The sequence below is a fragment of the Cinclus cinclus genome, chromosome 4, assembly GCF_963662255.1.
Source record: "Cinclus cinclus chromosome 4, bCinCin1.1, whole genome shotgun sequence".
In the NCBI taxonomy this organism is placed as follows: Eukaryota; Metazoa; Chordata; class Aves; order Passeriformes; family Cinclidae; genus Cinclus; species Cinclus cinclus.
Genome location: NC_085049.1, coordinates 7546588 through 7562198, shown reverse-complemented (window position 1 = coordinate 7562198; position 15611 = coordinate 7546588). Strand labels below are relative to the sequence as shown.

The window sequence follows — 15611 nt, the reverse complement described above, 5'->3', positions numbered from 1 at the left end:
CCAAACGTTTAATTTGTTAGAATTTGTGGAGTACAGCTGAAATGAGGTGTTTGTTGTTTCTCAGGTCACTGAGCTAGCAGGCTACACTGCCCGTGTCTACAACATGTTTCAAGTCTTTGATGAGGTGAAGAGAGGCATCTACAAAAGAACTGCTGTTATTCAAGGGTCCGTGAACAGCAGCAGGAGCGAAGATAAAGCAGAGTTACACATTGATGGACCCTTAGAAATCAAAGGTAATTAATTCATATTTGTATGAATTTCCCAGAGGTGGTGGGGGAGGCATGGAGCAGTGGGACAGGTGGTGAACAGAGGGTTTTTTTCTGTAAGTAATCAGCCTCTCAGCCTTAATGCCCCAGAGACCACGCTGCCTTTCATTTTAACCCCCTGCTACCTTATAACTCTGTCCTTATGGTGTGCTTTTCTCATACACATGGCTCAAATGTTTTCTGTAAAAACTATAAGTGGAAAGGCATTTCAGCTATACTATTACATGTAGTGGTGATGTGATGGTGACAGTGCCTGTTTTCCTCAGACCATTCATTTTCTTCAGAAAATGGGGACTGTAACATTTTCATCTTCAGCCATCACATTATTTCGGTTGAGTTAGGAGGAAAAAGATTAGTTCAGTAGTTTTTCCCAAAAATACTAGGTTTTCCATGATTTAAGATCAGCCTGTGATCATTTCTTCATAATTTAATGGGAATCTTCAATTGAAAATGGCAATTTTAACCTTCTCCTCATCTCCCAAATGATCTGATCAGTATCTACTTTTTCCCTCTCAATTCCATCCTGTGTCTTTCTGATGCCACTGACTTTCTGTCTCCACCCTCCCTGGAGCATTTTCTGTGTCCATCCATTTCTTATTGTGCTCCATTATGTGCCACCTCTCTCTGCCGCTTGCATCCAGCTCCTCTCTCTCTGAAGTACTCAAAGGCAGCTTTTGCAGTGGGTTTTTCCTCATTTTCCCAGCATACCATTTCTGCTGCACCCCTCTGTGGTGTTGAAAACCCTCGTTCTTTTCCTTTAGCTTTTGAAAAGTTAAGCCTCAGTAGAGTTATAGGCCCCAGAGGGCTCTTTGTGAAATAACTTCTTGCAGTGATTTCAACAGTGCTGCCCTTCAGCTCATATTTCTCAAAGGTCCTCCAACAAGGTTCATCATAATAAAGTGTGATGGATAGGTATGGAAATAGCTGATGTCTTAATCTTGTAGATCTTGGTAATACTTGGCTGATGTTAAAATAAAGGACATTTTATAGCTGTTGCATTTTGTCATGTACATGAGAAAAGGTTTGCAGTTCCTGGGGCAGCTAAGTAATCTGGGTGCTCTTTTTAGATAACTGTGTTTAAAACAAAACCAAATACAGTTCAGATATGCAAGTGTGCTCTTCATGTTCACTTTAGGTCTGCTATGTCTAAACCCCACTCCTCTTTTCTCTGCAACCTTTTCCCAAGATTTTCATTCCACTGCAGTCACTTCTTGTCCAGTCTGAATTCCTCCTAAGCCATGGTGACTAGCATTTGCTCTTGTGTAGTTGTAGCTCTCAGAGGCAGCTAGCCAAGACCAAGCATTGTGCACAGGGATTTAAGAAGAATTTAGGCCAGATGAATCTAGGCCACAGGCTCCACATTTTTGATGACAGGTGTTACAGTAATACTGGTTTTCCCCCTTGCTTTTGGTCACAATACTTAAAAATCCCTGGAGTGGATAGTGTGTGGGTAAAAGTACACATGCTCACATACCTGTATGCATCTGCATTGTTAGAGAAGAAAAATCTAAATATTCAGCTTCCCCAATGGCTCTTTGAACCCGTAATACTTATTTACTTTTGAATCATCCAGTGTAAGTCTTTGTAACTAAGCAAAGTCTGTTTTGTGCCTTGCATTTATTGTTGTCAATGAGTGTGAAAATGATAATTTTACAGATATTAATATTGTCTTATAGCATATTTAATAATTCAGAATTTTTTTAATTAAACAGAACTTTGTACATCTTGTACAAATACTGTCAAATTTTATTTCTGATTACACATAAATGTACTTTAAAAGCATGCAAAAGTTGCAATCAAATGCTGCAAAGTTAGGATTAGGAAATGAGAATTAGGTTTGCTTAATTCTTACTATCTGACTGTATTTTATCATAGATTTATTTTAACTACAATGTCTTCACTGTATCAAAGTAATTTCTTTTTAGCAGAAAAGCACTTTTTCCCTATAATCTCATGCTGTTGTAAGTAAAATTTATTTTATGAAAGAAGAACGCTTGGACTGATACATGGCATAAAATTTCTGCCTAGGTTGTTATAGTTTGGCAAAGTTGAAAGCAATTGAACAAGGAGCCTCTAGATGAAAAATATAAGACTAAATTTAATGAAGGAAATGCTAACAGAGCCTATTAAAATTAACTAACTTACTTGGTCTTTGTTCCATTTTTCTTTGTTCAGATTAGTTCAAGTTATAAATAAACAGTTTTCTAATACAAAGAGAAATGTCTTTCCCTTGCATCTTGTCTATAAAGGTAATTTCTAATATTTTTCTAGGAATCAGACTGATTGAGTTCTGTTAGACAAGACCATTGACTGAGAAAATAGTTTCATCCTTTTACTGTTTCCAGGACAGTTAATATCAAAGTCCTTGTATTACAGAGTAACCAGATATCCAGTAGAGATTGTATATTTAATTTGCCAGAAATCCAAATGCCAAGCTATCTACCTGACTGAAATGTTACATGAGTTTCTGAAAATACTTACAAGACACGTTTACAGTGTCTGTGGCATCAAAAAGAGATGGAAACGAGCCAGTAATTTTTTTTCCCTTTATTCTTGTTGCTGGAGGAGGCTGAAAGGTGCTCCAACTTTCAGAGCTGGTAGTGATTCCTAATTAAATCCTCAGAAAAAGGTTAACAGGTTTGCCTGTGGCTAAAGCTATCCATGAACTTTTTTACTGCTTGGTATTAAATAGCTATTTAAAACAGAATACAGAAAATACAAGTAGAATTTGAATGAACACATCTTTATAGTGCATCATATATTTATGATGCTTTGTGTTTAGGATCAAATTTAGGTTTTGTTGCATATTCTTGGCTACTGTTGACAATGTCTTTTGGACTACCTAAGCTTTATTATCCAGATTTTCCACTAGGGGAACCTGGAGCACATAAAAGAGCTCTTTCAAACACCAGTCCTTACTTGAAAATATACTCAGTTGTGCACAGAGGCTGTCACAAGGGATTGCTTAATGGAGGGCTTCACAAACTCTAATTTTTGGGGTTTTTTTTCTTTCTAGGGAGAGTAATTGATGTTGATCAAGGAATTATTTGTGAAAATGTTCCTATAATTACTCCGAATGGCGATGTGGTGGTTTCCAGACTGAACTTCAAAGTAAGATGATATGCAAGAATCTTCTGATTGTTGCCATCACATTAACATAAACAGCACAGAATTCATATACCTTATGTTAAGTACTTGGAGGAGCATATGGATAAAAGGGGAAGTCCAGAAAGGTAGGCATAGTAGCTCAATAGAGGCAGACATATGTGGTTTGTCCTGCTCAGAGAAAGAAAAGGGAGGATTTCTGTTGCTGTTGCCAGGTGAAAAACTGACCTGAGATTTTCAAAGGTGTCTGTGGGAGTATGCATCCATGTTTAGGTAATGTCAGTCACCTTGGGATGCTTTACTCACAAAGGCTCCTTTAAAAGTCTGAGGCCACAGCAACAGTGAAAAAATCAAACCCATAGTTTTTCTTGGTCACCAAAAAGAACAGTGCCAACTAATAGCTATGGCATAGTTCACAAGTCCTGTTGGGGAGCATTTACTCAGTACAAACTTGTATTGTTTTTAAAAACCTATTCCAGACACCTCTTGGTACCTGCTCACAATTTTAATGAATGACCTTTACTGATTTTCTCCCATATGTATCCTGATCTGATGTTCTAGTGCAGATGTTGTTCTTTTTAAAAAGAGTTGAAGTTTTCAGAAATAAATTTAACAATTCCAGCAGATCTTTTAATTTAGCTAAAGCAGGATGTTCCTTTTCCTCTGAATTAGGAACTAGGAGGAAAGGGTCCTAGCTATGGCAAAACTTGCAACAACTTCAGTGTAGGAATTTCAGAATTGTAAAATTACAACCATATGATCAAGCAGATATTTCTCTTTATTAATTTGTCTCAAGAGACAGAAACAAAGAAAATATAGAAGTCAGTATATTCTGTAAAACATAGATAATGACATAGTGATTAAACATAAATATACACTCATATACACACACAGGATAATAGTCAAATGAGTAAAAAAAATCACTTGGCATCACAGCCAAGTTAACAAAGGTGGGAAATGGTAACGTGAAATAAATTTGCCAAATCACTTGATTGGCCTCCCATGCCTGCAAGTAATATCAGAGATAGGCACAATACTGCTTTAAACACTGTTAACACCCTTGGACTAATCTGCATTAGAACAATTGATTCTGACTGTGATGTATTGATGCTGTAATATAATCATATTACATATTACATTACATGAATATAATAATATATTACTGTAAATATTACTGCTGCTTACTACTGTAACCATTAGTTTACATAATATACTCAGATATACATACAGATAGTCAGATACAATAGAAATTATTTTCATTATCTCAGCCCACATAGTTTATCTAATGCCACTGTTTCCAGAATAGTTGCATGAATACATGCAGCTTATTAATGAAATTGATTGATAATTTTATATAAATGCTTATGTAACCCCTTTCAGGGGTCTTAGACTCTCTTGTGCCACATACACTGTGTAGTAACATCTTTGCATTTTCATCCCCTTTGCAGGTCGAGGAGGGGATGAATCTTTTAATCACTGGACCCAATGGCTGTGGAAAGAGTTCACTCTTCAGAATTTTAAGTGGTTTGTGGCCTGTGTATGAAGGAGTTCTCTACAAGCCCCCTCCACAGCACATGTTCTATATACCACAAAGGTATGTGAGTTGCTGAAGGTGATGCCTCTTATTTGGTTAAAGGAATTTTGACCCTTCTTCTCATATTTCTAATCTGTGATGTGTACATCCAAGTTGAGAGGTGCTAAGCACAACCTCAGGTGCGTGAAGTCTGTTTATCAAAAGAGATCTTTTCTCATTGGTGATGCAACATTATTAGTCATTGGAAAGGGCTCACATACACTTGTGTTGAAGCCTGTGTTCCTCAGATGGCTAAAGTCCTGGATAATTGGGATCATGGGAATGGACTGGAGTCTGAAAGAAATTTGAAATAGACCTGGCGTATCTCAAATCTGATTTCTTTTAAAACCAAGGATCGAGAAAAAGTGAGAGTGGTTTGATTCTCAAGTGTCGAAGTAACCAAAATTTAGCTTTCACACTGCAAGTCCACAATCCAATCCTACAGTAACTGCAGATTGCCTTTTTAATAATATGTGCTCATTTCACTAATGGGGCTTGGCTTTGTTGTGCTTTCTTTGTACTCTGACATGCCTTTGGACTCTTAGTACATACACTTATGCAATTGGTTCTAGAGTATCTCCTTAGAGACCTCTAACTATGTTGTTTTGCAAAAGCAATGTCAAACACTGAATCTTTGTTTCCTGTAGTTCACTTCTTCCCATGAGCAAAAGAAGTATTCACGGTAACAGTTTGTAGCCTTGTTTAAAAAGTGCAAGATATTAAATAAATGGAATCTACTGAACTGATCAGTAGATTTTCCGTGCTGCAGGTGAAGGTAGCAAAGAACACTGCTCTATGATTTTTTCAAATACATGTATAATTTATTGTTAGCCATTGTCATTTTTCTGATTCGCTCAAGACTTTTATTCAGGAGTTTGGAGCAAAATCCTTTATTAAATGTTTCTCAAAACATTTCAGAATACCCATTGCGTGGAACATTCTTAAAACTGGTTTACTCAGAACAAAAGCGAATCTGAACTTTTTTCTTTAAGAAAATCTTGAGTTTCAGCCACTTCCTTCCTCTGTCTGATCCCAGCCCCAACATCTTTGGCTGCCTTGCTTACAGCCCTTTCCCCTTACCTACTTTCCCTTTATTCTGTGAAAGCAAACAGACTCACCTTGCATTCAGGCAGATTTGCCAAGGTGGTGCTTGAGGGGATTGCATCACATCTGCTGAGTTTTCATTTCCATAAACATGGTTCTTTGTTAGCTGCTTCCCCTAACTTTGCAGTGCTGGAAGAATTTGTCCAGCAAACCTCTTCTGTGAAACATTTCAAAAAGTTTTAGTCAGAATTCACCCAAAGTCTTTTCACAGCCCTCTGTGACCAAAGCCGTGTAGGGGTTGGCATATGCAGTCCATTCTAGTAGCATCCCCCACAGGAAGGGTCCTGCTGTGGTGTCCTTGCAGCATCCAAGGAACACTGCCTTAGCTCAGCTCTGGGGCTCTTTGTGAGCTCTGTGCTTCCCTTCCCTGGGGACAGAGCAGTGTCTGGGTAAATGGGGCAACAGTGAATGATAGAGAGGGCTCTCCTGCAGAAGTGCTGCACCTTGACTGTGGCTGAAGATTCTGAAGTCTGCTCTGGAGGACAATTCAGCTGTGTCAGAGTGTGTTTTGTACACTCAGAAATGTGGCCTGTCACTCATAAGTGTCTTGTATTTGGACAGGGACTGAGACTGAATCTTGTAGGGATTTCTGGGTGAATGTGGCTGAAGGGGTTGATAAAAGACCACAGTTTGTTTGAGTATCCATTACTTTTTTGCCAGTGTATTTGTTCTTTGGGCATACAGAGTCTTTGATGAATATCTGAGATACTAAGAATTACTTGAAGGGTATCCAGTTTTACATTGAAGTTTGTACATTCAGGACAAGATTTGCAATAGTTCTGCTGGAGTTTTAGGGCTTTTGTGTGAATTGCCTTTTTTTTTTTTTTCCTGTGATCTACCAGTGAATGTTTTAACAGTTCTTTTATTTGTGGCTTAAATCACACATTCACTCAGGATTTTTTGTCTGTCCCTGGCTCTAGTATACATTTAAAATTTTTGTTCTGGTTTTTAAACTGTCCTGAAATCCCCAAATTAAAGGGGTTTGTTTTGTAAGGTCCTGCTGGTGCAACCATTTTGCTTATTAACACTGTGCAAATTGCTGCTTCATCAAGATTGCCTTCTGTTTGTTTATTTTTGTTAGACATAATTCTGTGAATTCTAGACTGGAGAATAGAGTGAGCCCTGCCTACATTTCATCATGTTTGTATTTCATCGTAACTTTAGGGAAAATTGTTCCTCTCAGTCTGGGAAGTGTTCTGGGAAATGTTTCAGAGTGACAGGAACTGGGAGGTAGTAGGATGGGATCAACCTGGCATCAGCCTACCTCACTGTTTTGTTTGGTGAGTAGTTGAAACAGTGGTACAGCAGAAAGCTCTTGAATTGGTGGATGTCCAGCAGAGCAGCAAGTTAGGATGTCATCCCTGTGTTTATGTAGGTACATTACATCTCTGGTCTAGGACACAGAAGATGGCTTTCCATTAGTGGACAGTTACCATTGAAGCATCTGCATTCCTGTGGCTGAGTTTAATTCTGCATCAGCCCATTTTGAGTCAAGTGTGGTAAAGCTCATCTGCACACATGAATGGTGGAGAATACAGTGACTACTGACTAATAGAATACTCCACAGTAAAAATGAGCTCACTGAAAATATTTATTTTTCATTTCTGTTTTTTTTAATGTTCCAGCATAGTATTCCAGAAATGTGTGGGAAATAGGGTGTCTTTTTCAAGTTCAAAAGCTACATACAAAACTATGATTTATTAAAATATGAATTAGCTTCAGATTGTATACTCCAAATTTCATCCATACTGCAGGCACTTTGTAGTTAGCATTACGTAGTGGTTTGTAGGCTTTAAAACTGAGCCTTAAGAATCCCTGTCTTTTTAGGTTTTTAGATTACTTAGCATAATTATACTGCTTTTTTAGTCTTTTGCTGTGAATCATTGTGAGGACTTTTTTTCTCCCCTTAAGTAGGACTAGGCCTTGCAGAATTTATCTGTAATCAGTTGCAGTTCTAGTGGATGCTGATGGGACAAGCTGCCCTTTTGGGGGCAGGGTGGGAAAAGCCCAGCAATTTCAGGGGCTCTGCCACTGTCCCTGACAGGTCTATCCAAGAGGAGAGTGTGCAGAAGGGGGGCAGGCAGGACAGATGGAGGCTTGAAGATCCTTTAAGCATCATTTGGTGCCTGAAGCAGCTTGTTGTTTCAGTGCTAGGAACTGGTCACACGTCAACAGAGTTGTCAGATCTCATTGGAGACTCAGTAACTGGCAGAGTATATGTTCTTACCCCTTTTACTTCTCTCTGTCCCTCTTTTGCAAAGTAAAATTAATTTGTGTTAACCACCTCTTTGCATTTTCCTTTGAATCAACTGGCCAAGAATGTAGCATGAATGAGAAAATAAACACTTGTGGCACTCCAGCTGGTAAGGAATCATGGTTCAAATCAAAATCCAGAAATATCATTTTAAATAATAAATAATTAACAGAAGTATGCAGTGGGTAACATGAGTACTGATGTTGAAGATATACCACACACAGAATCACAGAATCACTGCGTTGGAAGAGACCTTGAAGATCATCAAGTCCAACCCATGCCCTAAAACCTCACCTGAACCATGGCACCAAGTGCCACATCCAGTTCTTTCTAAACACATCCAGGGATGGTGACTCCACCACCTTCCCGGGCAGACCATTCCAGTACTTTATCACTCTTTCCATAAATAACTTTTTCTGAATATCCAACCAATATTTCCCTTGGTGCAGCTTAAGACTGTGTCTTCTGGTTTTGTCAGTTGTCACTTGGAGTAAGAGACCAACCCCACCTGACTACAACCTCTTTTCAGGGAGTTGTAGAGTGACACGAGATGTATCTGAAGCACTTCAGGAATTAGCCTTTGACAACCTATCTGAAAGTAGCCTATTTCTCCAGACTGCACCCTGGTTCTACTCTGTTGGTCTTATACTTGGGAGGGGACTCCATCTTCATTGAGTAAGAGAGCTCTGGCACGCAATTCCTCCTGGCATTTACTCCAGCTTTTCTTGCTCTCCAACTAAAAGTCTCAGCTTTTTAAGATGTAAGGAAACAGATTCTGCACATGTTGGCTCTCATTTCCTTAGTTTGATATAAATGCCACCAGAATTGCACACCTACATACTTGCAGGTTGCCTTGACAACAGCACAGGAATGTTCCTCAGTATCTCTGCACTGTAAGTTGCAGTAAAGCTCTAATTACCACTGGGTTATTGATATAAATTGTTAATCATTTTCTGCCTGCTGTGTCATATTGTCTTACTTGCATGGAGGAATGTCTCCTGCAGTCTCTCTTAGTTCCATAACCTTTGATCGTGACTCTCAACTCTTCCTAGAACAGCACATGCCTAAAATGTCCATCAGCATTTTCTCTGTCTTTCTTGAGGCCTGATTACCACAGAGCCTGGACTAATACACTGTACTTACTTCACCTCCTCATCCATTGTCACTGTTCTTTCTCTCCAGCTTGCTTTTACTGTAATTTGGGTATTTTTGTGAGAGGTGTGTTTCTCCAGTAGCATGCATGGTTTATTTTGGTTATTATTCTGTGTGCCATTTTGTTACTATTGTGTGTACCATTCTAGTAGAAGACCTACCCACTTTCTCAGCAGTTACAGCAATGGCCCAGTTCTGTATTCCCTCTCTTGCTATTGCTCATTCAAGTAGATCTCTAACATTTCTTTCTTTCATTTGATAACCAGGGTTATCAAGTGCTAAAAGGGAGGCAACCAAAGATAAACTAGTATCAAATGTTGCTTGTTCTTTGTTGTTTAAAATTTACCTAAGTATATCTTACTGCCTTCTTACTAATGCTAGGACATTATACAATAGAACAATTTAAAGGTTTATCTGGCCCTCCTAAGCTGTTTGGTTTTGCATACATCTGCTCTATTTCTGGTATTTTATTTGGGGTTCATTTACAAGTCTTTTCCTGTCTGGCATTTTTCCTTCTGTGTTGTAAAAATATCCTTGGATACAAAACAAAGTTGCATCAGCCACAGAGATATTTTTCCTCTCCTTAGCCCTACTGAGTTATCCAAATGTCTGATGTGATTTGCCCCAGGTCGTTCAAGGATATTCGTCATGTGGATGAATGAGGCAAGAATGTTTCAATTCTAAGTGATATAAACAATAAAGTGATAAAATAAAAATAAATTTTACATTATAAGCACATGAAACTGAAGATTATACCGCAAGTCAAATGCTGTTTTAAGCATGAAGCGGTTAGTAGTGGCCACTCTCATCCTGAAACAGTTCTTGATTAGTAAACAATTTAATCTTGCAAAATTGCTGTTTCACTCTCAGATACCCTGTATCACATATGGAAGTTTGTTCAAATGGAGTATGTATCTATCTGGTTCTTCTGTATCAGACTACTTTCTTGTTAGTGTGTGGTCTGCTGGAGAAGTAGCCTGGATGAAGTGTTGTGCAAATATCCCTATACAAGTTCTGTTGCCTCATCTCATTTAGATTGGCTCAGATGTCTCTATCCTGTGTTGTATTTTGCACATCCTAATTTGTTGTCAGCTAATATTGCTCTGTCTTTAACTATGATTTTTTTAATTGAGTCAGGTGGAGTTAAGCTGTACTCTGCACCAGTGATTGTCACTGCATTTTGCTGAGAGTGCATCACCACATCAACTTTGCCATCAGCTCATGTCATGCTGTACCTGCTCCCTGGAACACTGGATCTGTCTGTTGGACTTGCTGTTACCAAGTTCCAGATGCTCCTTTTCAGTGTGTTTATTTCCAAAGTTCACCACTTATCTGACAGATGAGAAAAAGCTCTTTGGTAGATAAGCATTAACAAAAAACGTAACACAACACACTTCATACTGTGTGCAATAGTTTGCATACTCTTTTGATATAGATATGCTTTAAAGATTGCCTGCTATTTGTATCTTATTTGTCCTCTTTTGAGATTAATCAGTTCCAGACAGCTTACCTCAATTCTGTTGTTTGTTAGAAATTGTGGCCTGGCATCTGAGAGGGCTGTCAGGCTCTCCCCTTGGCCAGGGCACAGCTTCTTCATTTCACCTTTTTGGCATTACTATAGAAATGCTTGCACTTACCCTTCCTGATTGATGAAAGTTCCATCTTGCCTCATCTAGTACAGAAAAGTTCTTGCCTTTCTGCCCTGTAAGTTGGGTGAAGTTTTGCCTGCCAGGAGCTCTGTGAGACCTCTCCATTTCCACTGAAGGCTCACTCCAAGCTATAAAGTTTAAATGTTTGTTATTAGGTCTATGTGCTGTCTGCTCACAATTAATTGCAGTACTTCTTGGTAGGACACTGTGTACAAAATTCACCAACACTGATTGTCAGAGGTGGGAAATGGTTTTGTGGATTAGCTGCTACTGCCTCTCAAGACATGGCAGGTGTCTTCTCTGCTGGCTAGACACAGATGATTAAAGCACAGTTTACAGGCATTTGGTGTTATTAAGGAAAATGTTGCATAAATTCCAGATTGAAGTATGTAGTCAACTTGCTGCATTGGGGTTTACCTTAGGTTTAAAAAGTATTTACATAAATCCAACATATATGGGCTGTTGCTAAACTGATGTTTGTGAAGGACTTCAGCATTCTCTGGGGTTTTGGTCCCTTAGTGCCTTCAGACTGGTGCATGTCTGGAGCAAGCTGTAGCCACAGCTACTGCTATGGGAGATACCAAGGGGACCGAATGTGGGTGAGAAATTGAGAGGTGTTGATACATACTCAACTTTTACTCCAGTCATCTATATATGTGCCAGACTGTTTGTGAAACTTCATTTAAAATTGAGGAAAAAGAAGCTTTGAGCTTTTTTAAAAGCACATAGTCAGGTTAAGTTTGACAAACATTTTGTAATTACAAAGCCATTAATAGATTGTAAGAACTGAATACATGGCTGGTGTTTATAGGATCTATCCTGCAAAACAATGACAACCTATTTAATCAGTGTTAGGTTCATTTTGCTGATACAAGCAGCTCATAACATCATAGCATGCCTTGGAATAAAAGGGGCCTTTAAAACCATCCAGTTCCAACCCCTTGCCATAAGCAGGGACACCTTCCAGTAGACCATGTTGCACAAAGGCCTGTCCAGCCTCGCCTTGAACATTTATAGGAATGGGGTATCCACAACTTCTTTTGCCTTTAAAATTTAGTTTTGATAGCAGTACAAGGGGAACAAATTCACCTAGAGGTTAACTGAGAACTCTGTGTAGCTTAGCAGTGGTACAGACAAAGTTGCATGTTAGGGAGTAATCTGGTGCTTGCATTTACATGACCTAGTTTCTGCACTAAGCTCCCATTACTCTGTCCAGCTCGAGCAGTTACATTCAGCTAATGCACCTGCCCTGCAACTGTGCAACAAAGGCTCTTTGACAGATGAACAGAATGGCAGCTGTTTGCTATTTCGGTAATATTTTACCTAGGAGCATGATAAAGCCTGCTTCAAATGCCTTATGCATATCAAGTAATGAGCAACAATTTGGTTCCGTAACAATGGGAAGCACTGGGAAGCATCAGCTACGTAATCAGCACTGACATAAAAGGCTTGATATGAAATGACTAAAAGGATGCTGGCTTTTGTAAGGGAAGGACAGCTGAAAGCTCTAATAACAGCTGGTATCAACTTCCCTGGGAGTAAGTCCTTTCTCCTCCTTGCTACTAGTTTTCAATCAGAAACTCCATTATGGTGCCTTATGCTTTTAAAAATCCAGGTGGTAGACATAGCCAGTGCTTCTTTCCTGAGGAGAAGGTAGCAGTTATTCCCGTGCCCTTTAGGCTTTGCCATTTGCCTGCCCCTGTCTCCTGGACTCCAGAACTCCAGAATGGTGTCCCATCTCCAGGGTCATTCAGCTTTCTCCCCAGCTCCTCCATGGTCTGCTCACTCTGACACATTTCTTAGGTTCTAGTTCTGTGTTTGACTGCCTGCAGGCTAAACCTGTTTGCCCAAGACCATGTCCAGATGGCTTTTGAGTATCTCCAAGGATGGAGATTCCCTAGCCTCTGGGAAACTTGCCTCAGTACCTGATCACCCTCACAGTAAAAAATTGTTTCCAGATGCTCATATGACATCTCTTGTTTCAGTTTGTGCGCATTAGCTCTGATCCTGTCACTAGACACCAGTGAGAAGGGCCCAGCTCTGTCCTCTTTGAACCCTCCCTTCAGATATTTATATAAGTTGATAAGATTCCTTTGAGACTTTTCCAGACTAAACACCCCCAGGTCTCTTTCCTCCTAGGAGAGCTGCTCCAGTCCCTTCACCAGTTCTGAGGTACTGGAATCCCAGGAGCTCAGCATTGTGCAGCATCAGACAGACCTCTAGTCACAGCACAGCATATGCTACACTTGGGCCCATCTGTTGCTAAGGTTCCTTGGCACTAAGGTCTTGAGCACTCTGGTAGGATTTTCTTAGGAGTAAACAGTGTCATTTGTCACTTCTGCTGTCAGACTGAAGGATGTTATCATGAGAACATGCTGCTTCACTTCAAGATAAAGACGAGGACAAGCTGGCAGTGTAACTGCTGGTGCCAGGTGGGAGCTGCTTGCAGGCTCCTTGGTGAGGATTAGCTGACAGAGTTTATCCTGCACCCAGGAGTGCAGTGCAGCACAGGCCTGAAGGCCAAGCTGTATGTGCAGCACAAGCCAGCACAGTGCACACACAGCCCCGTGGTCACTCAGGGTCACTCAGCTCTTGCACAGATCACCAGCTCCATAATGATCAACAGTCCTGCAGCTGGGGTCACTGCAGATGCTTGGCCTGTGTCCTAGGACCAGTTCACTAGAGGACACCATTGCCTTCAAAGAGGGCCAGGGGTAACTAGCTCAGACTTACCTGAATAACTTCTAAGTGAGTTGAGTCTCTTCTGCTGACAATGCAGAGTAGTACCCACAACACTGGGTTTTCACTTCATTGATCTTTAGCCATTAATTATGTCATGGTCTCATGGGAGAATGTGGCAGGTGGGATTTTTTTCTTCAGTTCATCATGTGTGCACCTGCCTAGCTTAGATGGGAGTGTGGCTTTCCCAAGAGGGAAGACTTTTCTGGGCTTGGTTATTTGCCTGACATCTTGCATTAATTATACCCCATCAATCTCAGTTTCTGCTTATTACTGCAGCTCCCTTGAACAGCCGTGTCACATACCAATAATTCTTATAAAATGTCTATAATAATGTTCCATGTTTTCATATACATGGTGGGTGTCTATTATGTCTGTCATGTTCTGTCCAGTGTAATGCAGTGTTACACAGCAGATAAGAGAAGGAAGCCAGTGCAGTGTGTGGCTTCTCACTTGCTGGCAGGTGTTGCACTGCAGACACACTACATGAATACATGAGCATTCATAGAACAGTGCATGGAAAAAGTTACTCCATGGACAACTAAGTACTATAGAAATCCAGAGCAAAACCAGCCTTTGTTCTAGAGGCTTTGCTGTCTACACTTCCCTGTGAAATAAGGTGTCACTTCTCATCTACAAAATTGTGAATAATTTGGGATCGTTCTAGAAGAGAGAAACTGCCTTGCTCATTGTGTTACACTGCTGTGACACCTCTTAGGCTGGAGAATGCGTGGTGGGACTGACAGGCTAGAATCATGTCCAGAACAGCTCATTGTTCTTTCTTCAGTTGATTGATCTTCATGATCATTCATCCAGATAATCCTTTTATCAACTGTACTGCCAGAGGTTCTTTAAGATGAGGAGAGTATTTGCTCTTCATTTGATTGATTCATTGCAGGTGGTATAGTTATTTCAGAATGCATTAGCTGCTAAAATTCTGTAGAAATTGTTTGGGGTTTGATTTTAATTATACATGTGTTGTTGTGTGTTCTCTGCCTATCACAAGATACAAACAGACAGAACTGAATAATGGCATGAATTGCTCACCTTAAACATTTTTTGCCATCTGACCAGTTCTAGAAATATTCTGTCGATCATTTTGGTAATAGTGAAAAATCATGAGATGAAACCTGAGTATGAATAGAACTTTAAAGGCTTCTTTTACCTTTCAGGTTGTTACTTGCTCTTAGATTGTTTTCTTGTAGAAAAGTTCACATCTTTTTTGCAGAAACAAAACAAAAAACCCGCAGAGTGATTAATGTGATTTTTTTGGCCTTTGATACAAGATTCTAATTAAATGCACTGAGAATTCAGCCTTTCATACTGTGCATTTCATTTCCTGTTAACTATATTCCTTGGCATTATGGTCTTTAGTGCTCTGGTAGGATTTGCCACTAGGTAACTGATCTATGTGAAATATTTAGAAGATGTTTGTGGCTAGTTCTGTATGAGGGGAGAGCAAAGTTCAGTGTAGGGTTGTTTAAAGACAGATAAATTATTTAGTTATTTAGAACAGTTACTGAAACTGTAGCTGGTCCTAAAATCCCTTGAACTAGACACAGTGTGATAAAGAAACAGCCTGTTTTGTTTGGGTTTTTTTTTTAAATTTTGATAAATGTTATTTATTGTTTAACTATTTGGTGATAGCACTTTCTGTTTGAGAGCAGTGGATACAACACTACTTAAAAAGATTTTAATTCACATTCATTCAAGACATTTTATTTTCTCAAATTTGTAGTAATGGTGCCATCTTTTTATTCCCCCTGTTT

At 39.5% G+C, this 15611-nt stretch overlaps 1 protein-coding gene across 3 annotated transcripts in view; it reads left to right on the top strand.

The window, feature by feature from the left end:
* Nucleotides 1–15611, top strand: part of ABCD2 (ATP binding cassette subfamily D member 2) — a 39225-nt gene that overhangs the window by 9648 nt on the left and 13966 nt on the right. For all 3 annotated transcript variants that reach the window (XM_062491599.1, XM_062491598.1, XM_062491596.1), the window contains 3 exons: nucleotides 65–233; nucleotides 3283–3377; nucleotides 4820–4965. In XM_062491599.1, the coding sequence (XP_062347583.1) occupies nucleotides 65–233; nucleotides 3283–3377; nucleotides 4820–4965 (410 nt within the window). The remainder of the gene's footprint in view (nucleotides 1–64; nucleotides 234–3282; nucleotides 3378–4819; nucleotides 4966–15611) is intronic.